The 24648-nt window shown below is 36.7% G+C and overlaps 1 protein-coding gene across 2 annotated transcripts in view; it reads left to right on the top strand.

Annotated features, from left to right (window-relative positions):
• LOC117995470 (uncharacterized) overlaps nt 1–24301 on the top strand; it is a 71488-nt gene extending 47187 nt beyond the window's left edge. For both annotated transcript variants that reach the window (XM_069508667.1, XM_034983481.2), the window contains one exon: nt 11949–24301. In XM_069508667.1, the coding sequence (XP_069364768.1) occupies nt 11949–12066 (118 nt within the window). In that variant the 3' untranslated portion in view covers nt 12067–24301. The remainder of the gene's footprint in view (nt 1–11948) is intronic.
• Nucleotides 24302–24648: the final 347 nt, after the last annotated feature.

Here is a 24648-nt window from a genome sequence, read left to right as displayed (position 1 = left end):
TAGAACCTGACCTGAGTATCTATTTATAAACTGACCTACAACATAACTCTACCAAATAATGTTTGCAGTGTTGAACAAGAACAAAGTTTTTAATCTTTGTTCAAAAAAATGTTGTTTGAATATGGTGGTAAAAAATGTTGTGTGGGTATGGAATTATGGCACAACAGGTTGTGACCTATCTTTTTATTCAACGAGCGTTTTCGATCTTTGAGCGGATATATAAATAATATAATGGTTGAACCCTGAGAATACACAAAGTGCGCGTCGCAAAGGGGTTTCTCTCTTTCTCACTAAATCCTCACTTCCTTTAAAATCCTCTTTGTCACTAAATCCTCAGTAAACATGCATAGAGTGTTTCTCGGATTCAGTGGACATTTGTTATTATTTATTCACGTTAGATTGTGTCGACAAATGCAATGTGAAAGGAAACTTTTTTTGGATTAGTTTTGTAAGAGTTTACGATTTTCATAAGTTACAATTTTTAATGTAAATCCGTTTTGAGACAAAACTTGTCTAAAAATGGCAACTCGAAGAACAAAATATTAAGGGGTTATGAACCCCTCAATTTTTGACCTAAAACTAAAACAATAGTTTTGTATTCTGAAAAGTTATGATCAACCTTACCACACCAGCCTGTTTCGCGAAAAAATAAATTATTCCCCAATTTTTTTTATTGTATTGTTTCAAACATAGTTTTATAACTTTTTATGAAATTTTCGGCTATGGGGCATAGATTTACAAATTACTTGCTAATCCACTCGACTTCGTTCGAGAATTTGATATCTACATATAAAATGTGGCCTAAGTTCTGAATCTAGATCTATAAAGCTAAAGTAGCTTTCTAATGGTGAAGTAACTATTTAAATCGATTTTGTAGTTTTAAAGCTTATCGATTACCGGTTTTATTTGTATTTTTATTATCGGTTTATCGTATTATCGGTTCGCTCTTCCAAAACGACGGTAATATTGACCGAGACGTGAACAATAGAATGAATGCGGGATGGATGAAATGGCGACAGGTCTCAGGTGTTACATGCGACCCGCAAATGGTGGGATAAGGTAAGGAAGAAGAAGAAAGTTTATCGATTACAAACAAAAAAAATCTTAGCTTTGTAATGTTACCATAGCTGAGATACACTCTCAGGTCCTGACAGGCAGACAGACAGACGGACAGACAGACAAGTGCTTTACCTCATAGGGAGACCTCACTTCACTCGGAAAATGAACATCACTAAACAAAATGCATTCGTAGAATATATATAAACAGAAATAATACTTATATTGAGATGTATAGGCATAGGCATGTGAATAACTAAAATATCAAATTTAACGCGCGTAGTAAATTGTTCATGTAGCAAATTGCTCACTGCGCAAACCCTCGTGGTGTAAATATTAGGTACGTTTGTAATGGTCTGCTTAACCTAGGCAGGCACCAATTATTCTCTCAAGCCGCGTGTCTGAAATAATCACAACTAAAAGCTAGCATTAAAACTTTTGAGTAAAATGTTTCGCGAGTTTACAAACTTTGGCTGCTTGGTTTCAGGAAGCAGTTTGAAAAGAAAGGAAAAAGATATACCTTTGATATAGAGTCGGCTTTGTGATCTCTATGATATGCGAAGCTTGAGTACTCGTATATTTGAATAGCTTGGACTATTTTTAATAATGATTTGCCTCATCTTCTAGTAGATATTTCGCAATCTTCAAAAGGCCATACATAAATTTCTGTTTGGTAATGGATAATAACGTGTCCTAGCAAAGATGACAAAGTATTTATTCTCCCACACATGGAAATGAAACAAATAAATGAAGAAAGTTTGTCCCCAGATACAGCCAATACATTTTTAAGATCGTAGAGTTAAAATGAGTCCGTATTCGTTGTTTTACACCTGTTCACGAAACACCGCACGACACCATTTGCGATCTGAATACGATGCAGTACACGACGACATAGGTGTCTTGTAGGGAATTCCACACGCCACGGTCTTGCGACTCGTCCGATCTCGTCCGTCCACCTAGTGGGGTGGGGTCTTCCAACACTGCGTCTTCCGGTGCGAGGTCGCCATTCCAGAACTTTGGGACCTCAACGTCTATCGGTTTTACGAACTATGTGCCCTGTCCATTGCCACTTCAGCTTCGCAACCCGTTGAGCTATGTCGGTTACTCTAGTTCTCCTACGGATCTCCTCATTTCTGATTTGATCAAGTAGAGAAACCCCAAGCATAGCTCTCTCCATCGCCCGCTGAGTGACTCTGAGCTTCCTTATGAGGCCCATAGTAAGCGACCGTGTCTTGGATCCATATGTCATCACTGGGAACACGCACTGTTCGAAGACTTTGGTCTTCAAGCACTGAGGTATTTTGGACAAGAAGACATCTCAAAGCTTCCTGAAAGAGCAGACGAACAAGTCTAATAGTGGTTCACTAAAATTGTCTCTTGCTATTTGGTGTCGATGCATAACTAAATGGATTATAGAAATCGTAACATATGTAAGGGGCGCTCGGGGTCTTTACCGCATTAGGTTCTGTCGTGCGGTAGTCTTTTTGCTTTCTGCATAATTTAGTAAGCTTTAATGTTCATGTGCATGTAACAACCTATAAACAGAAGCTTATTACTTTGAAGACTGCTAAATTATGCTCTATAGTAATGAATTTCTCTTTTCCATCTTATAATATACTAGCTTATGCTCGTGACTTCGTCCGCGTGGACTACACAAATTTCAACCCCCTATTTCACCCCTTTAGGGGTTGAATTTTCAAAAATCCTTTCTTAGCGGATGCCTACGTCAGTATAGCTATCTGCATGCCAAATTTCAGCCCGATTCGTCCAGTAGTTTGAGCTGTGCGTTGATAGATCAGTCAATCAGTCATTCAGTCAGCCACCTTTTTTCTTTTAACCGCCATTAAACCTTTTAATAAATAATACAGCGTCTATGATTTGACGACCTCCTTGGTGCAATGGTAAGCACTGTAGACTTATTATTAGAAGGTCCCGGGTTCGATTTCTGGCACAGGTTTAGAGTTTTATAATCTCTAAATTTCTGGCCTAGTCTAGTGGGAGGCTTCGGTCGTGGCTAGTTACCACCCTACTGGCAAAGCCGTGCCGCCAAGCGATTTAGCGTTCCAGTACGATGCCGCGTAGAAACCAATGGGGCATGTATTTAATAAAAACTGCCATACCTTCCGGGTTCGTCCGCTTCAATCTAAGACTGCATCATCACTTATCACCAGGTGATATTGTAGTTAAGGGCTAACTTGTATCTGAATAAAAAGTAGCTACAAACTACCAACCTGGACGCGAGGTTTTAATATGAAGGTTGTTTTATTTTTTAATACAATTGGTCGCTCTAAAGCTTTGAAGCGTATAATGCAAAAAACTGGTAAAGTGCGTGCCAGAACACGCATAGCGGTAGGGTTCTGTAGTTATGCATAAGAAATTCATCATTGGATACCATAACAATATACGTTATACGATAATGTAATGGATATGAGTACAACAGGTGGCCTTATTTATTCCTTTTAGGGATTCATTATAAGCATTTTTGTGCATGATTTTTTTTCTACTGTATAGTTTAAGTCTAAGTTCGCGACAGGCCGAGATGGCAATCGGGGAATGAAGTGGGGGGACGCCCCGTATACCCGCACAGCACCCGCGCTATCCGGCACTGGGTTAGCGCGAGGCTGTGCGGGTGTGCGGGACGTCCCACCCCGACTGCCATCTCAACCTGTCGCGTTTTATATGCATGAGGGTTCCTTGATTTACTACGGAACTCTATAAATCGTAACGGTCTCACTGCACTCGTCAGTTAACAGCATTAGTCTCAAATCCCATTACTGTAGCGTCCGCGTGCTCGTATGCAAATTATTTTACAGCGAACGAAGAGCTTAACAAGTTTCACTCTAAGCGCTGACGCATATATTAGATGTTAGATTAAGGAACTATAGCACAATTCATGTCATGACAGTAAGAAACTTGTAACAAAATGTCGAGGCTTGGCGGGCGTCAAATGTATATTATGTATGTAGGCTGGATAGGATTATAGTTCGTACATCCATGATTTCACTTCACTCCTAGCCTAATATTGGACAGACATCGATTCAGGATCAAAACTGAGAGTTTATTCACTTTAGTTAATTATTCACTCTGCTGTAGTTCATTCTGACTATAGACAGAATGTGACTGCTGATTTCGCCGTTAAGGGCTAACTTGCTTGTCATTTAAAAAAAGACACTTTGCTTTGTATACTCGTTCATTTCTACGGAGCCCAGCGATTTGAGTATCTACAAGATTTGAAATAAGTGCTTTTAATGCGGCGCGAAAAATAGAGACAATGTCCTTAGTTAAAGATTTTAGACTTATTTACTTCGGGGTTAAGTTTTATTTTAGAATAATTATTTTTGTTCTCATCTAAATATATAAAAGGAAAAGGTGACTGACTGACTGACTGACTGACTGACTGACTGACTGACTGTATTATTTATTAAAAGGTTTAATGGCGGTTAAAAGAAAAAAGGTGGCTGACTGACTGACTGACTGACTGACCTATCAACGCACAGCTCAAACTACAGGACGGATCGGGCGTAAATTTGGCATGCAGTTAGCTATTATGACGTAGACATCCGCTAAGAAAGGATTTTTGAAAATTCAACCCCTAAGGGGGTGAAATAGAGGTTTGAAATTTGTGTAGTCCACGCGGACGAAGTCGCGAGCATAAGCTAGTTTAAAAAAAGTCCTTTTCGAATCCTTTTAAATTTACTATCGATGATAAGAAGTCTTAAATATGAATATTTTGCAATCGTTATTAAACTTTGCTATTTAAAATATTGAAGTTGTTGATATTATTAAACTTTTTTCTACATTTCGTAATAAGAAACATATATGTGTAAGTATATGTGTGCAAACCTGGCCACTTGAGCGATATCATTTTGTTCGTGAGCTGCCATCTATACCTAGTTACCATCCTGCATATCAATGATGGAGCCAAACTTTTATTTTCAACTGACTCTAATATTCAGAATGTTCGCCGACCGCGCTGAATTCCATTGCAGAAAATAGTGTTCAAAACAAATTCGGCGATCGTAAATGGAGGCCACATAAATAAAATTTTCTTTTCAATCACATGTTGGTACGTAGCCCGATTTAATATTATTCAACAAAAATTCACAACACATTCCGAGGCTTACAATGCTATGTCGGATCGGTGTGAAATATTGAAGTTTCGGACAATAAATATATTGATAAAGTTTAGCCCCGGTTTTGTTTAAGAGAAGTTTCTTCCGAGCGTGCTCCATACAAATGAAATTTTATTAATCTTATATGATTACTAGTTGACAGTTAGACAAAGATTTAAAAAATCTGTATCTGTAAAATATTGATGGTAAAGTTTTCACCCATTAATTTTTTTAAGTGTATTAAGAGCCGACTTCACCAACGTAAAATAAATTTTATCCGAGATTTTTGATATTTTGGCAGGTTTTCAATACAAAAACTGTCATTATGCCCAATTTATTCCTCAGTTAAATGTCATTCGACGTTGGTGAAATCGTCTCTTAATCGTTTTTATTTTTATTTATTCTTATTAATTGTACAGTTCTCTTAAATTTCTATCTCGCCAATCTGGTGGGCCAGTTTGTTGGCGAGGTGGCGCTCTTAATATTATCTGTACTTATAATAAAACTGTACTTCATACTTATTTAAACCTACCTACTTTACTAAAGGATAAACAAACACAAATTAACATTTATTTTCCGAGTAGACAAACAACTTACTAATAAAAACCCAAAGAAAACACAAACACACAAATTAATAATTAAGAAGCATGATAGTCAGTTAGAGAGTCCCTAAGTTTTGACGACCTCCCTGGCGCAGTGGTAAGCGCTGTGGTCTTATTAGTGGGAGCCTGGGAGGTCCCGGGTTCGATTCCTGGCAGGGATTTGGAATTTTATAATTTCTAAATTTTTGGTCTGGTCTGGTGGGAGGCTTCGGCCGTGGCTAGTTACCACCCTGCCGGAAAAGCCGTGCCGCCAAGCGATTTAGCGTTCCACCAAAGTCAATGAAATTTTGTGGACAGAAACTAATATATGTGGCCGTGTTTTGTCGGATTGTCGTATTTCAAAAATCATTAATACTGCTACACTTAGATTAAGGAACCTCTGCTTCATAATGTCACGCTGGGTCCCCCGAGGCGTGTTTTTCTCGAAACACTACACAAAACATTTCGTTTGTCGTCTCCTGCTCAGGTAGTAATTTTTGTTTCGTGATTTCAAAAATATTTACATTATTTTGTATTGACTTTGTTTTATAGGGTTCCGTACCTCAACAGGAAAAAAGGAACCCTTATAGGCTCGCTTTATTGTGTTGCCCTTTTCCCACGTGGTTGTGAAATGTGTAGGTGTTTTCACGGAACAGTACGCAAACGGAAAGAATGGAAAGGAAAAACATTGTTGATATGCACAAAAAACCGGCCAAGTGCGAGTCAGCCTCGCGCACTGAGAATTGCTTTCTACAATCGTATTTTATCGACATATTGCACAATAAACCAAAAACTATTATGCCTAAAAATAAATAAAAATCTGTTTTAGAATATAGAAAAAGTATCATATGATGGGTATCATATGAAAGGGCTTTACTTCTTCTATATTTCACTTGATATAGTTATCTTCGAAAATTGACAATATATCTACTAATAAAAATTGTAAATACTCACAAAAAAAGTTAAATTGTGGTTATGAACTTTAGTTCATCGTTTGTATTTTCAATGTAAATATTTAACTTTTTTTGTGTGATGTAACCAAAAACTCACGGTTTTCAGATTTTTACCCTAATGTCTGCTATAAGACCTACCTGCCAAATTTCATGATTCTAGGTCAACGGGAAGTACCATGTAGGTTTCTTAACAGATCGACAGCCAGACAGACAACAAAGTGATCCTATAAGGGTTCCGTTTTTCCTTTTGAGGTACGGAACCCTAAAAACGTCATAAATGTGTAGTGAAATGGTGTATTGCTTCGGGAAAAATACGCGCAGGAGTCGCAGCTTTAGTATTGTCACATTTAAAAACATCAACCATGACCTGACTGACACAGTGGTGAAAGCGTGGTCTCATAAGTGGAAGGTCTCAGTATTCGATTTATCACTGTCTCTAGTCTGGTAAGCTATTTCGGCAATGACTACATTCCACCACACTGGCCAGTCGCGCCGACATGTAATTTAACATCCCTGTACGATGCTGCGTACAAATCGATTAGGGCTCAATTAAAACCATCATGACCCTTCCAAGTTAGCCCTTCCAAGTTTTGGCACTCACCCCTGAGGGCTAAATATACGTACAATTTACGTAAAATCGTACTTTTGACATGACGGTTGACATATAGAGTTAAAATGGCGAAAGAGTTCTCATTTTGTACGGACTATACTAAGCTTATACGGTGTGGCTAAATGTGCAATGAGTTGTAAAACCCTAGGTGCCGTTAAACGGATATCCAACATTATTTAATTTCCACTAACGATCATTTTATAACCGGTTTAATCTAGTTTTACTTTCGTATTTTTTTACCATATTTTGCGATGGACTTTTTCAATTACTTGTACCAGAGCTTGTAGTGAGTCGATGAGTACGGTACTTCAAAGAGAATTTTGTTCTAATGAAAAGTGACAACACATTCTGTGAATTCCAAGTTCAAACCCAATCCTGATACTGCAGAGATACTGTTTAGCACTCACCCAAACCACGACGAATAAATATAGCATCAACCTTTTGCTGGCTCACTACTGCACACGAGTCTCATCTCAGCATGAGAAGGATTTGGCTATAGTCCATAGGATTGGCTATAATCCATAGGATCGGCTGGATTTAAGTTTTTTTTTATCCCGTGGGAACTCTTTTATTTTACGGAATAAAAAGTAGCCTATTTCATTCTCTAAGTCTTTATCTATACCCATGCAAAAAATCACGTCAATTCATTGCGACGTGAGTGAAGGACAAACCAACAAACAAACACACTTTCGCATTTATAATAGCGGTAGGGATTTTTTCCAAGCTTTTTTACACGCTTATGGTCCGATCACAAGTTTCTTATAGCGTAAAAAGCTAGGCCATGTTAAAGCACTGTGTACTCGTTTATTAGCAAAGTCACCAGTAGTAGCTTGGGTAAATATTTATATGGAGAAGTTTCCGTCAGGTGATAATTAGCAGGTAGATAATACGTTTAAACCTGTCGATACGATATGGTCCGCTACTCTCTCTAATTAGAAATACGTATTCGCAACCGCATATTATCAGTGCGAGCATCAATCTACCATGAAATTACTGCGTGTTTACTGAGCCAGATTGGTATCGTAGCAGGAGCGATATAGAATGTTTGCACAGAGTTTAAAAGCTTTATGGAGCTAGATTTCCCGGTTGTTTTGAAATAGGGAATACAATACGCTCAAAGGGTGAATGCGTGTTAGATTATTTTGGTAACTTGGGTGCCGTATTTAGTTTATAGCCTTTGTAGCGCTGAATATTTTGGTAGGGGAGCCCTAGAGGGGATTTTGTGATTTTTCATTTGGGATAAAAAACACGTATTATATACCTGTACGCGCTCTCCCCTCCAGTGAAAGGGTCATCATATAACCTTTTTTTCTTTTTAGCACCAAATCTTCACAATCCAATAGGTCCCCACGACGCTTGAGTAAATCCCTATTTAGCCTTTTGGGCTCCCCTACTATTTTCTTTCCATTTGATATAATATATATTGTAGAAAGGTTTTTTCCATATCTGCCGTTTTACCCCATAGCAAGATTCCGTAAGACATAATAGTGTAATAATAGGCAAAACATAAAATTTTTGCAATTTCCACGTCAGTTATCTGTCGAATCTTTCTAACAGCGTAAGCAACAGAGCTGAGTTTACTAGCAAGTGTTGATAGGTAAATTTAGCTTGGCAACTCGTTGAGCTAAGTCAGTTTGTGACCTCGTTTCTGGTTTGATCACGTAGCATAGCTCTCTTCATCGCCCACTGAGTTCTATATTTCAGTAGCAGAGTCAGTGCAAGTTCTAAGAATGACCTCATTGTCGTCGTATTGAAAAGTACGAGGTTGGATGAATTGTGAAGTATTTTTCCAAATGACAAATCTAGCGAAATTCCACAAGCAGAAGACGCGTTTGAAATTCTGGTTCAGTGGATACCCGTGTTTAGCCATTTACAGGCAGCTTATGTTATTATACTCGTATACGTATAGAAGACTTATCCTGACGTACGCGCCCACTAAGAAAGAATTTATGGAAATTCCATTCCAAAGGGGGTTAAAGGTGATGAAGGTATGTTTGAAAGTACGTCATTTTTCAAGTTATAACTATCAAAATTGGTATTTAGGCTTTTGGTTATAAATGAAGAGTTATAAAAGATAAGTTTTACAAAAAAGTTTACAGGAAACAAAAGATGCGAAATTTTATTCTCTACAATAGTGGTCTAAATAACTTTGGCCCTAAAGCGGATAGTTTTCGAGATATCAGCCAAAAACTTTTCCTCGAGATTGCGATCGAAGCTCCGTCTGGATCTGTCAGCATTTTGTGATTTTATGATCAATAAATGACCCTTAACCTAAAAAAAAATTGGATCGGAAATTTAGTGCGAGGTTAAATGCTCTATTTACTGGACTATAATGTGTGCGAGAGACAGTATTATTTTCTCGGAATAAATACCTTTAGAAGTAGCCCCAAATGTGACTCTTACTTTTAAATCGACATAGCTAAATGCATTTAAGCTCTTATAAGAACGTGACAAAATGATTATTTTTGTCCTTATCACCGTGGCCACTTTTTTTGTTTGTCAAAATGTATTTGTACGTGTGATCTTGACAAACAACGTGAAGTGAGGTTATGTTGACTCAAGTATTTTAAAGAAATATTTGATTTGTTTTGTTGTTTTTGAAGTTATTGTGCAGTGGTGGGTTGTAGTATACTGGACAATAGCTAGTAAGTACCTCTGGTTGAGCGAGAGGGACTGAGGGGGTCACGCTAGTTGCATATCTGTATATATGTGTGATTATTTTGTATGTATCTGACAGACGTCAAAAACGCAAATCCCTCGTTGGGTCTATAATAGTACTGTACAGCGTACAGCTTTAAAAATGGTACACGAAAGCACCGTGGGAAAATATGTATGCTTGAAAGTTATCCATAAACTTTTTCAAAATATGTGAAATCTACCAATCCGCAACTCGCCAGGTAGACTATTGCCTAAACCCTTCGTATGCTGAATGGAGATCCGTGTTCAAAACAGATTATTATTGGCAGGTTTCCATTATATATTACTCCATTATCTGCACTCCATAATAATTATCTATTAACTAGCTAAACTCAGCCACGCTAAGTTGTGGCTTAGTCTGTTATTGATTATTAAGGGAATAAATAATTCCCGTTCCCGTGAGAACTTCGGTATAAAAAGTTTATAAAAACACTCTTCACCAAGTCAACGACTTTTTGAGTTTTTCGGACACGAACATACCGAAGCTGATTGTTTGTAACCTTGTTGATCTGCTTACACAGCTCCGCTTAAGACAGCCTTAATCGGAGGAATGGCCTTGAACGAGTGGTTAATTCGTTCAAGGGCATGGCCGCTCTCGGCATTTAGGTCGTGCGGCGTACCTCGTCGTTCTACGCTCGTAGCAACCGTAGCTACTGGTGTAATAAGCGGTTTATACGTACATACTTTCTCGTAGTACATGTAGGTATACTAGAATACTTGTAGTAGAGAGTAGAGTACTTAGCACTTCCTCTACACGCTCTTCTGATTTCGCTGATAATTCTTTTTTGAAGTGAAAACGTCTTGAATACCGTTGTGATTTGAAACTCGATGACACGATAAAGTGACACTAAAAAGAGTCAAACATATGGGATTTAGCCAGCGAGAGAATGAGATTAAATACACTATACAGGTTTTCCTATTATATCATATTTTAGTTACCATAAGCCTCTTGTGTTACCAAAATCCTACTCCTGATACTCTACATTCGTCTTATTCTTTCGAGGTTTAGTTTTCTGCAGGTTTCAAATATTTGTATTCACATTTTCATTATCTATGCCCAATAACAAAACAAACATCTTATTTACTTGATATAATACTTGAAATATCTCTATTTTTCCGGCAACGTTCTTTCTATTTAAGAAAATGATTTTATAAAAAACCTGTTTTAATTATTTATTGTTTTACTAGCTGATGCCCGCGACTTCATCCTCGTGGATTTACGTTTTTCAAAATTCCGCGGGAACTCTTTAATTTTCCAGGATAAAAAGTAGCCTATGTTGTAATCCAGGGTATAATCTATCTCCATTCCAAATTTTGGCCAAATCCGTCCAGTAGTTTTTGCGTGAAGGAGTAACAAACATACACACACACACACACACATACAAACTTTCGCCTTTATAATATTAGTCGGGATTCTGACACAAGTTAGCCCTGAACTGACTAACTTGACTGAAGTGATGATACAGGTTGAGATGGAAGCAAGCTAACTTGGAAAAGGTATGGTAGTTTCATTAAACCCAGACTCCTGATCGGTTTCTACGCGGCATCGTACAGAAACGCTAAATCGCTTGGAAGCACGGCTTTGCCGTAGAGTGGTAACTAGCCACGGCCAAAGCCTCCCACCAGTCCAGACCAGAGACAATTTAGAAATTATAAATTCCCATACTGCCCCTGCCAGGAATTGAACCCGAGACCTGCCACTAATTAGACCACAGTGCTCATCACTGTGCCAGGGAGGTCATCTTTTAATGCTATAAGTAACATCAGACAAGAATCAGTGCACTCTGCAAATTATATAAATGTTCCTTAACTCTACATAGCCTAGAGGTTAAGCCTAATTGGTTTTATGGCAAACTTTACTTAATAATAGCATGCTCTCACCCTCGACTTGGAGCGTCCAAAAAAGACACTCTTAAAAGACTTCCTTCTCTTTTTCCAGGTTCGTGATACTCAAATACGTCAGGCGTGATCTGATCAGCAACCTACCGCTGCCGAGGCGACTGCTAGACTACCTGAGCGCAACGCACTACTACTCCGAACTTCTGGCAGAGATTTAAGACTCTTTGTAATAAGGCAAAACGCGTATCCTCGCGCCCGAGCTTACAATGGCTGCCCGTCCAATGCGGCTCCTAAAGCAGGGTACTCGCATACCTGCCGCAGGGGCAATCTAAGTCGCACGTAAGGGACAAATTAAATTTCTTTTTCTTTCTACACACATGCCTGCCGTTCAGTGTGAGTGTATATGTCACGCGGAACACACGTGTCGTCAGATTGGCGAACTGATTGAGAAATTGCCCCAATTGCGCTACACACAAGCCCGTGTGGCAGGGCGGCAGGGATGATCTAGGAAATTGCCGCTGCTTGCTTATACACATAACAATTAAGAGGGCAATTTTGGGGTTAAATTCCTAGATTGCCCCTGCGGCAGGTGTGTGAGTAGCCTGCTTAAGGCTCTATATGCATTGTATCCGATCCAAAATTCAGATCTAGAAAGTCGTATTAAATCTGGATGCCGATTTTATACTGTATCGTTTTGACAGAATTGCGTGACTGTTGCTTGCGAATTCTGTGCGCGATTCTTATGTGCAACATTTCATACAAATAGTATATCTGCTTCAGATCGATAATTCTCGGATTTTGATCGTATGCAGTATGTAAAGGGCCTTAAAGTGGTAACACAAGGAACTGTATGAAGATTGAAAAAATATGAACGTTTATGTTGCGAAGCGTCGAGGGCCAAACTCATGCCTTCGTTGTGTTGCAGTGCTTATACCGTGTTTATCGTGAGTTTACACCAAAAAAACTTTAAATAAGTGAATGTCTGGCAGGTCGTCGTATGTTTTGTTGAGTTTCCGTTCGCACTGCAGAAAATTGGGTTAATTCTTTGACGGATTTCAAGATTTAATAGATATGTCTAACAAGTTCCATAAATTGATCATACAACATAGCAAACGCATTTCGATACATTAAGAAGGTTACAACATGTTTCATATGTTTTGCCAGTGCAAACTCACGGCAACTTCAAGACTTATTAAATATGTATTCTCAGTGTATGAAACGTGTATTCAATAATCGTATACATGCTGCGGTTGAAGTTGTGACAGTTTTGTTTTATACATAACTTATAAAATACTACTTGTAAATAATATTTTTTGTTAGCTTTACATTTTTGCTAACACAAGAGCATGTTTAAAACAGTAATAATACTAATTTGGCATAATATTTTATATTTTTAACAAGTTTTGTGGAAAACTAGTATTACAACTTGGTGTAATACTATATGTAAAAAAGAAATAGAGACGTCACATACGCGTAGGCAAAGGCAATCGCAGTAGGGTCTCTTCTACTAACGCGCGTTTTGTATATTTTGATTTATTCATCAGCGAAATTTTATGCGCCATATAATACGAACAAACTTATACACTTTCTTGAGTTACAAATCTTCCACGCAAAATTTCGTTCAGTGTCGAGATTCCGTCGCACGTCGTGTTTGTTTCGCCTTTTATATCGTACCATGACCGTCCGCGTGTATGATGACCTCCCACCTGATGATAAGCACACCAAAATCTCGACCTTTTGGCGGCTGTATATTAGCAAAAAGTCGCGATGAGCTATGATCATTAGCTGATGCCCGCGAATTCGTTCGCGTAGAATTTTATTTTGGGGGACAGCTGACGTCACGGTCGCACGAGCAGAAGAATTCATAGCCACAACCACTCTGTCAAGAGTAAACGATTGAGAAGAGAAATACGGTCATGGGACGATCTAATGTACGCGAAATTTAAGCCTTCCCAAGTTAATAAAAATACTGGAAAAAATCTGACTGAAAATTGACACCTATTAACTCTTGCAATTCACGAGCGCGCGTGAGCTTTACTTGTAGTCACATCGTATACGAGCACATTGCGTAAGTGTGCGTGACTGTCGGAGCAATGAGTCGTGAACAAGCGCTCGCAAAGGCACACATTTGCTTTACTAATACCGATACGACTTAAACACAAACATGGGCCACGCGCACTCGTAAAATGTAAGAACAAATGAGAAAATGACACAAAATATGGTTTTTTCAAGCTTTTTAGGTTTTCTTTTTTTTCACATTTAATTTTATGTTTCTTTATTTCCAATAGTTTTACTTGGGACGCGGCTAGATTAAAGGTGGCTATTGTCTTAAGTACGTCTAAACTCGCGCATCTGTTGTTTTCTAAGCATAATACAACTACACACTTTCTTGTTCAAAAATGCCATCTATGATTCTATACCAGAGTATATTTAAAACACCTACTTTCGCGTTTGAAATTCGTCCATTATATTTTCAACTTAGTGTCTATTACGTAATGAACCTAACTTGTATAATTAATTATAATATTATTAATATAACTATATGATGATTATGGTGTAACTTAACAGATAACTTAATATTTTATTCTTATTTCTACCAGACGGGATATCAAAATGTGTGTATGCGTTAGCTGTTTTTCGAACTAGGGTTTTTTTAATATGACTTTTTGTGCAGGAAATAGAATACACACAGTAGAAATATTTTAAAGAACACTGACGTATATATTTTCATAATTTTTTACTTATTCTGCACATAATGACCTGTATACTCATGAAATATATTTTTATTATCTATACAGATGTGTAGATTGATTTTCTTGCTTTCACCAATTTTCTTGAATCAATTAATTAGCGACTTCCGTCTGAATTTAAAACGAGACTTTAGTTTATCTTATACACTAAACAGGCTGTGCAAAGAAGCAGTATTATAATGGAAAAAATATGGATATTTGAGCAATATTACGAATAGATAATTGAAATAACTTCAGCTTACTTTTATATTTTATTATATGTATCTTAATGATTTATATCTATTTTATTAGTTACTATATAATATCCTAATTAGACGCAGTCTTTTATTTACAAATGTATGTAATTGAAAGTAATGTAAGTACATGTATGACTCTTTCTATCGATAAAAACTTACCCATCGCTGCTTGTACAAGGCTTACACTAGTCAAATGTATGAAATGTGTAAAAGTTAGCAGCATAATAAGCAGTAAGGGCCTTGCCCTTTTTCTTTTATAATTTGTATATTTTAAAGTAATAGTTAAATTGTAAATAAATGTATATTTAACGTATTTTTATGTGTAGCGTACTTTTGTTTTTCGTTACTTTTTGTATAGTTTAGTTAACTACTTTGCTATATTGCTTGGTGCATGGAATATATTGTCTTGTATATTGTGTGTATATATAATTATTTATGATAAGTATTTATGAATTTGGATTGGTTGTTCTAAGTTAATAATTAGTGGTTAAGTTTTGTTTAGTTATGGCACTGCGGCTCCCATAGATAATTGCGCTTTTTGTTCATTTAGCTGTTATACATATGTTTATTTATAATTTATTTTTAAGTTTCCAATCACTTGTTTCATTAGTTTTGATTTTCACCAAAGATGCTTTTGTATGAAATAAAATAAATTATTTTAGTATGAATACGAAATAAGATTTATTTTTGCGAGGTGTGAATCGGGGTTATCCCTATGTTTAGAAAGACGTGATTATAATAGAAAAAGTCTAATGAAATGAACCTTAATAAATACAAACAGCTTCAATGGCTCTATATTGTCAACGCCATCACTTAACGATTAGTTCACTCCTTCACTGAATCAAGAGTGATGTACCTACCATTAAATTTTCATGAAAGAAATAGTCACACATTTTTGAGTTCAGTGTACACATATGAATAATGGTTGTGGAAACCAAAAATACGACTCAAGTAACGTACAATACATTAAAGCATAATCATTTATCATAATAATACTTATATAATTTTACAAAGAGTTTGCACAAAGACTTTCTTAACATTTTAAAATTCTCATTGAAACGAATATTAAACGTTGACTTATGAAATCTTTTACATTGTGGCATTTGTTGTTATAAATCTTTAAACTAAATGTCAGGTCTAAACCTAGTGCTTTAATCATTTTGAAGGGGATAAAAATATATTTAGACCTGCCATTTGAATACAGAGGTTGTGTACAATAGAATTAGCCAACTATTATCTTAAACTTACTTTCAATTTGTAATAATAAAGGGACAGTTATTTGACCTGCTTTGTTGCAATCTTAACATTAAGATGTCAGACATATCACGTTATTATTAGTAAAGATCATTCTTTAATATAAAATGATATACTTAATTAATTAAAGTAATCTGGATAAAGTATTGTTTGTGATGATCTTTTTGAATGTGGTGTGATCGAATGGCAACACTATTAACCTGATGAGTGAGTGTGATTAATAATTTTCAATGAATTTTCTTAAAGGTCTCACTCAGTTAATGTTCTGCTCATTTATTCTATAAATGATTCGATCCTAGCTGACACCTTTGGGTTTCTCTGCTTTTTGGGTTTATACACTTACAGCCGCACTCAGAGTCGCTAATCGTTACTTAAGATTGAGTTAAAACAAGACAGATTTATGTGAGAGATGCAGCTCTATCTCGTTTTAACTAAACTGCGGCAGTTATTCTCAATAAGGACATGTTTATTTCTGCCTGGTATAAATAAATGGAAGCGAGTGCAATATTAGATCGTCTGATATTCTAGCGCAAATAAGAGTTGATTTATTCGAATTCTTTTTCATTTGTGTGATAATTGTACAGTTTTTTTTTTCTGACGCTTGGTTTTCTTATATTTTAGCAGGTACATATGTATATTACCTAGACCTTAAATTAAACAACAAATAATATTAATACAGGGTCATATCCAAATCTTACGAAGCGGGAAATATCTCTTTGTACGCTTAGTAAGTCGAATGTTAATCTGATTATGATCTTTGTGTATGTGTATGCATTGGAATACCTACTCAAAAATATATAATTACCTAATAGGTTTGAGATTCGATTACATTTTAGTGTTTCGATTTATGTAAAGTTGTTTGGAGAGTCATTTTTGAATGTTAAGTTCGATAGGAACTATTTTATGGGGTTTCGATGTTTCCTGTTTCTATAAAAAATGTGTTTACTGAATGATTAGTTCATGTAAAGAACGTGTGTCTAAATTATATTTCTATCACTTAATTCGTTGTTAGTCTACGTATGATTGAATCGTCAATAATAAACCGTACAATTGTGTTAGTGTATAATTAATACAAACTACAATGTGCTCTTATGCTGTACTCAATTATTTATAGAAACATAGCGCTAAGTTTCGTGATAGGTGCAATAGTTATATGTTACCGTTGTAAAGGTTCTGCTGACTTATCACATTATTATGGAGTGCGGAAATTTTATATTTTTTAAAAGAGCCAGATTTTTGATGAATTTATATTATCTTTCTACTGTGGGAGACTGTAAAAGAACACCAATTTCAATAGACTTTTACTCCTAATTGAATGTGCGTAATATTGTTATTTTATTTCTGCCAGTGGTATTAGTTCATGCAGTTCACAAGCGCGTGAACTTTACTTGTTGTTACGTGTTTACAAGCACATTGCTTGTGTGTGGGCCGGGCCGCCTGTCGGCCCAATCAGTCGCGTGCTAACGTGAAATGCAAGAACTATAATGCCTTGGGTTGACCTTGAAATACAATAATTAGGATTTAAAATATGTAGAAGCTTGTTTGCTTTTATAATTTTATTTTATCATAATGTCCATGGACTAGAGAAATTTCCCGAAATGCTAGCAATATTATCACCGCATTCAATACATTTTTTGTTTACGATGGTTGGCATAAAGACTAATAATCATTTGCTCATACATTTCCATAATGGACGTAAGGGCAGATCAAGTGCTTCGAATAATAATTGCAAGATGAGCTAAAGCGCGCCAAAAAGTGTTCGCGAAAATATCCTCTCACCCACGTTGGGAGTACATTTGTAGTTCAAGCGATTTTGCTTGATGATGCTTTTAACATTGTCAATAAGGAAAATCTTACAATGCAATGTTTAAGCACTTACCTTTAACTTTTTTAGTTTTGCTAACAAAATAACCTCAAAGCGGACACTTTTTCTATCGGATTTTGTGTGAATACTAGTGATGTTCCGGATATCCGTATCTGTATCCGCGGATATCCGCGGGAGGAATAAGATCCGTAGCCGTATCCATTACTTTTTAGCGGATCATTTACGGATCTTTCACCTTATTAATTTTAATACATAGATAAAATTATATCTGTGAGTGATTAGGTAGTAATAAAATACTATTAAATTACAAACAAGCTATTTTTTACTCGCGCAATGCAAGTCGAAACATGTCATGTGACGCAAAGCATGAAATTGCGTCAACGATCGTTTCAAGGTCACGCGCACCTACGCCGATTGAGTAAGAAAGTTAAGATCTGTATTCGTATCCGCGGATCTTGACGCCAATAATCCGTATCCGTATCCGCGGATCTACATTTGTAATGATCCGGCACATCACTAGTGAATACGTCACGTGGCATACTTTATCAGATCTAGTGTCTTACATTATATTACTTCGTCCAAATGATAATAGCATAAATTTTACAGCCCCTGCTAAATTGATAGAACCCAACATCATCACAATTATGAGAGCGAAGTTAGGGGAAGTTGTCAAGGTCATTCTATTACCATTTGGTTAGAAATTTAAAAAAAAAGTAGGTTCACATTTACGGCCGAGAAATCAGGAATTGATTAATTTTACCGCTTACCCGTAGAATTGGGTATTTTCCTACTTTTGAATTTGATAAATATTAATACTTTATTATAAACTGAGATAAAAATTATGACGTACGCTGAAAAAAATATTAAAATCCAACAAAGATTTACAAAGTTACAGGCGTTTTAATTTTGGAGTGGGAGGGTCTTATATCCCTTTCTCGCAAAACGAAAATTTGTAAGAAACCGCACGAGCTACTATGGCGTTAGTAAGGTGTGACGTCAAAATGCTATATCGCTATCTCTGTCTGATCAGATATATTTAAATGCTTATAACTTTTTTGTTATTTGATCGATTTAATTAGTTTTTTCAGTTCAAGTCATTATTTTTATCATAGTTTATAATAAAGTAAAAAAAAAATTGGAGTCAAATACCCAATTATCCCAGCTGGATACCATGCACATATTTGCACATGAGTACAAATTGCCAAAGTAGCGTAATTTTGTAGATACTTACTTGGATGGGTTTTGTATGATCAACGACTATGTAACGTGTGTCTTTGCGATATAGTTATACGCTTCTGGGCTGTCAATTTTAAAAAGGGATGAAGAAAAAATAAAAAAGTACCGGTATATAATAATATATATTTTGCATTATAAAACAGTTTGTCTTACGATGTTGACAGTCTAGAGGGTCTATTGGGGTACGTTTTGGCAAAGCTTGCCAGTTGCGATCCCCATGGCGGTCAATATGCATTAATGTGTTGATGGGTATCATGACGCGACAGAAGGCGTTCGGAGTTACACATTTTACATGAAAACGTTCGCTTGCCACTCTCGCGGCGTTTTTAGCGCTCTTGTTGGAGGCGTGCTTCGATTGGTCGTTGTGATATTAGGTCATTGGAAGGTCATTCAGTCCCGGTCATGCTTTGCCAGAACGTATTTTACTTATAAGTGACAAGTAAAATAACTGGTGACCTAATTTTACGATAGCAATAAGAGTTAATGTGTTGTGATGTCTGCAGTAACAAAAAGTGTTCCGGCTACTTGAGTTTTAAGTGAATGGCCGTTACTTAAGTTTTTTTTATTCAGATACAAGTTAGCCCTTGACTGCAATCTCACCTGGTGGTAAGTGATGATGCAGTCTAAGATGGAAGCGGGCTAACCTGGAAGGGATATGGCAGTATTTATTAAACCCATACCCCTTTGGTTTCTACACGGCATCGTACCGGAACGCTAAATCTAATAGACGAATAGAAGCGATAATATTTTTGAATCCAAGACCTACATTCAATGATAGGACGGGATGGCATTGTAAATTATGGAGTGCCGAGGAGTTCTAACGCATTCCATTGAATAATAGTCATTCACGGGACGTTTTATTCGTATATCCAAGTCTTCTGGTTACGATGTCTACAAAATAGATGTTATTAAATTAAAGGAAGTTTTAAGGTAAAATAAGATGAAGATATCAATTAAAAATCCTTTGCCATGCCGACCTGTCAGATTTTCAGCAAAGCTCGACAAACTTTTAGCTTTTGCAAGGCAGACAAAAAGTGCGTTTAAAGTTCATTCTCGTACATCCAAGGCAATAAGACTTACTGTCTTTTGGTCTATGTGTTGTGCAAATTATGTACTAGACTCTACCCTCGAAGTCTAAGTAAGATTTCGAGGGTAGAGTCTAGTGACACTGCGTACCAAAACTGCTCTGCATGATTTGCAAGTCACATCCGACTGACTTAAGATCATTGAGATACATATTAGGTATGTCATTTTTCACAGGGGTACAGCATAATATGTCACTTACCATATTTTATGATGCGTTAAAGTATTAAGAGAAGTTTTAGTATGTTCGGTCGTGTGTTTGAGCGCGCGTTCACGCCTTGGGTTCACACCTATTTATTATTATTGCCAGGTATTGCCAGCCGCCGATTGTAAGCGAGCGCTACGTAGTTCACTGCTTTCCATACTTATTTTAGTTTTCGTTCATATCGAACCGACAATACACTACTAAGATATTCACTGTAAGTCCCGGTATCCGCCAAAGCGGAGATGTTCAGCAATCCAATCAGATTATTGATAGATGACTTAATAATTTTTCACGTCATCTGTTAATAATAATCAGATTGGTCTACTGAACACATCTCCAATTCGTTCCACTTAAGTAGATGCCTGAGATGTGCCATGCAGCTATGCTGCGAAGATGTGAAATCTACGCTACGAAAATATGTGACCGGTTCCACCAATGCTAAGTTATGTAGCTGTGCGAGGAAGATGCGCCTGTATGCGATGCACATACATAGCTACAACACTCGCGACGGCCCATAGCAGGCATCCATAGCACGCATCCTTCCATATAAAAAACATTTCTTAGTTGAATCCTTTCCACCAGTGCTAAGCTATGTGCACCAATGAATATGATTGGTGGATACCAAACGCATTCATAGCTACGCGGTATAGCACATCTCTGGTGGAAAATCAGCCTAAACCTACTCATAATTAGCGGCTAACATTACTTTAGGTGTGAATTCATGGCGTCTTTTTTGCCTTCGATTCTGCACTCGAAATGTTACCTCAACTAACTCAGAGGAAGTGCCTAAGATTTCAAAGTCCGGATGATCTCAGATAAAACGTGTTCAGCTACATCTAGTGATTTAAGTTTACATGACCCATATGATACCAATTACGCTTTAGAACGCATGTTATGAGTACATTTAGGTGCCTATGTATAATGTCTATATTGTATAGGTTGCCGGTATTCGGCGTTGGACACATTACACAATAATAAGTGGACTGTGGAACATTGTGACGACACACTTTATAATTAATTATTTACTTAGTAATAGCTGATGCCGTTTCACAGGGCCTTCTTTCGCGTGGATTAAGGTTTTTAAATATCTTGTGGGAAGTTTATGGTTTTCCAGCATAAAAAGTACTATATACTCCGCGACAGGCTGAGATGGCAATCGGGGTATGAGGTAGGGGAACACCGCACACACCCGCACGTCACCCGCGCTCGCTCGCACCGGGTTAGCGCGGGACCTGTGCGAGTGTGCTGGGCGTCCCTTCTCCCATTGCCATTTAACTGCCTGTCGCGTACTATAGATACTGCCCAGGTATTTAACTGTAACCATGCGAAAAATCACTTCGATTCGTTACTCTGTTGCGACATGTTGACAGACGAACAAACAAACACTTTATTATTTATAATATGGGTAAAGTGAAGTACCTGGCGCGTGAGAGCTTCTCACGGCATCTTTTGATTTGATTGGTGCTATACCTGAATTACCACGGGAACTTATCTAGAGATATCTACTTATATTCTATTCAATACAAAATTTCATACAAATCGGTAGAGCCGAGTAAGCTTTCTTCGAGAAGATCTTGGCAGACTTCGACGAGCACCACCACAGCGTACCACGACTGGATTCGAAAGGACACGTAAAATTATTCTACGTCACCTTTATAGATAATATTAACGAATAACGACGTCGCACACTGAAGAACTTTTATAAAATCCAGACAAAATCTACAAAAATGAGACCACTTGAAAATATAATAGGTACCTATACTGTTCCTGGCATAACGTATTTTACTAGCATATCCATTTAATGAAAGATATATAAAAAAGTGTTCCACAAATTATTACGTCACCCAAAATCCTGTCCCTCCATAATTTTTCTCGGTAAAAACTTATGCATTACGCGGTCGACATAAAGGTCAATTTGCAATGTATGTAAATTTTTCTGCGATTCGCCACTTAGGATCAATTTTCAAAAATCCTTTCCTACGTTGTTTATAGAACTCCGCAGCATTGTATGTTTCTAAAATCGTAGGTTTGAGCTGTACGTTGTCATTCAAGAATTTATAAAGTAAGTATATAATATAAGGATGTTCTTATATGTTAACCTAAAACCTTCGATAAGTGTTTATATAATAAAGATTTAAAAAAAAATACCTACTCAAGACATTTTGCCAAAGTAAAGTAGCTACTTATTCCAAAACGCATGCTTATAAATTTTAAAATCGAGTAGTGAATGTCTTAATGGTAAAAATCTGTAATAAATTGATGTCCACATACTATGGTTTCATTTTTTACCAAGTCCGATAGTTTTGTCCAAGATTTGATATGAGACTTCTTTGTGCGACGCGGAATTCGATTCACGTTAACGGTGGTAAGGTATCGATTTTTATTGATCGAGTATTCTTAACGCCATCTATTTAACATCAGCTTACTTTACTACCTAAGACAACTAAAAGGCTTGAAATTCAGATAGAGTTTCACGATAGATGTCACTGTTACGGTATTTTTACGAAACTGTTGGCCGTAAACCTGCGCCATCTTTGAAGTTGGCGTAAAGTGTGTCGTCCATTGTACCATATAAATTAATATAATCGACTTAATGCCTTACGATTTATATCAGGATAAATATTTATATTTTCACTACTATCTACCAGTAGGTTAATTATACTTAGTATTAATTACGGAAATGCAACAAGTCTTGCTGCTCTAAGCGAAATCGGAGTTGACATTGAACGGAAACGACGCATTTTTGAATTATTTGTAGGTATGATATGGACACGCCGCCGTACGCAGATAATTCATTAAGGAAATACACATGCAAGTATTTTTTTAAACCAAAGCCTTTTTTTTAGCCAAGTTTATCTTGCTGACTAATATTCCTCTTTCCCCTCCAATTAAGCGTAAAGCTTGTGCTAGGAGTAGGTACGACAATAGTATAACGGGCGGGGTGTGAACCGGCGACCTTTCGGTTTTCAGTCCGCTCCTTTAACCGTTGAGCTATCGAGGCTATAAAGTGGTATAGTATAGCTTATTTGGAACATCTTTGGCTTGTCTTTAATAAATTTTGTTTTTTATTATTAAATATTAATTTATTCTACCTGCAACCTCCGTTAAAGTAATGTTTGGTTGTTTCTGAATAAATTGTTAAAATCACCACTGCGAATTGCGACCCGTTCTATTCCACGAACACTGATTTCGCTTGAGTGTGAGACTCTTGATAGGGCTTTGATGTGAGATTCTTAAAGTAATAATTAGTCAATGATTCTACGTTTATTGCTATACAGAGATGGCTTGTGTAATGTTTCATGTTAACTAACGTGGCATAAGCTTTAAGGTAAATCTGTCAGTTAGTATGGACGGGCAAACGTAATTTTAAATTTTCAAACCGATGCTCAAAACAAAATAATTTAAAGTGAGAAATAAGATTTTTAATACATTGATTAATAATTGGATAATTTTAAAATAATGATCAAACTTCGTTAGTATGGGACGCGTTTAGGAGCGCTCGGAGACTCCTCTAAAAACAGACAACAGACGATGTATAATTTTGTACGTAATTCCCCGTACGTAGGTATTTGTACGTACGTAACGTGTTAGTTGTGTACTGTCGCCTATTTTTGTTCGTTCCGATTTTTTTTTGTTCGAAATGACTCTTCTAGTGATGAAGGCACATAGAGGTCAGTGATTGGTTTGTGTAATGTTAAGATTAATATTTATTTTACCACCGTTATAACCTACTAATTTGTTAATAAATTATATATTATTATTACAGTTACATCATAACGCATGTAATGCACACTCGTAAATAATTATAATATAAGTTAGACATTCTGTTTTATAAAATATGGAATCGGGAATAAATAGGTTCCAATAAAATTATTGTTGTTTCATTAACGTTCACCTAAATCTTCCTACAATAATAATAGAGAAAGAACCTGTGAGGGTCAGACCTTCGTTATTTTATGAAAGCTGAAAGTTTCTCTCCCCAACACAGGGAGGAACGATCAGCGACTATGAAGTTTGAATCACGATGGCTTAGGCAGATAAGATAAGAGATAACAGGTAATAAAGACTTAAGGTCAGGCAAGGGGTTGCCAAATGCCACGATACTAAGTGTCCGGCAATGCATGACGTGATTTCTAATATTATTTCGAAGAAAATATAAAAAATTATACGGCTTTGTTAGGTACCGGTTATCTGCCAAAGCCACCATGATC

The sequence above is a fragment of the Maniola hyperantus genome, chromosome Z (genome assembly GCF_902806685.2).
Source record: "Maniola hyperantus chromosome Z, iAphHyp1.2, whole genome shotgun sequence".
NCBI lineage: Eukaryota > Metazoa > Arthropoda > Insecta > Lepidoptera > Nymphalidae > Maniola > Maniola hyperantus.
Note: the sequence above shows the minus strand (reverse complement) of the source record. Positions and strands in the feature narration are given on the sequence as shown.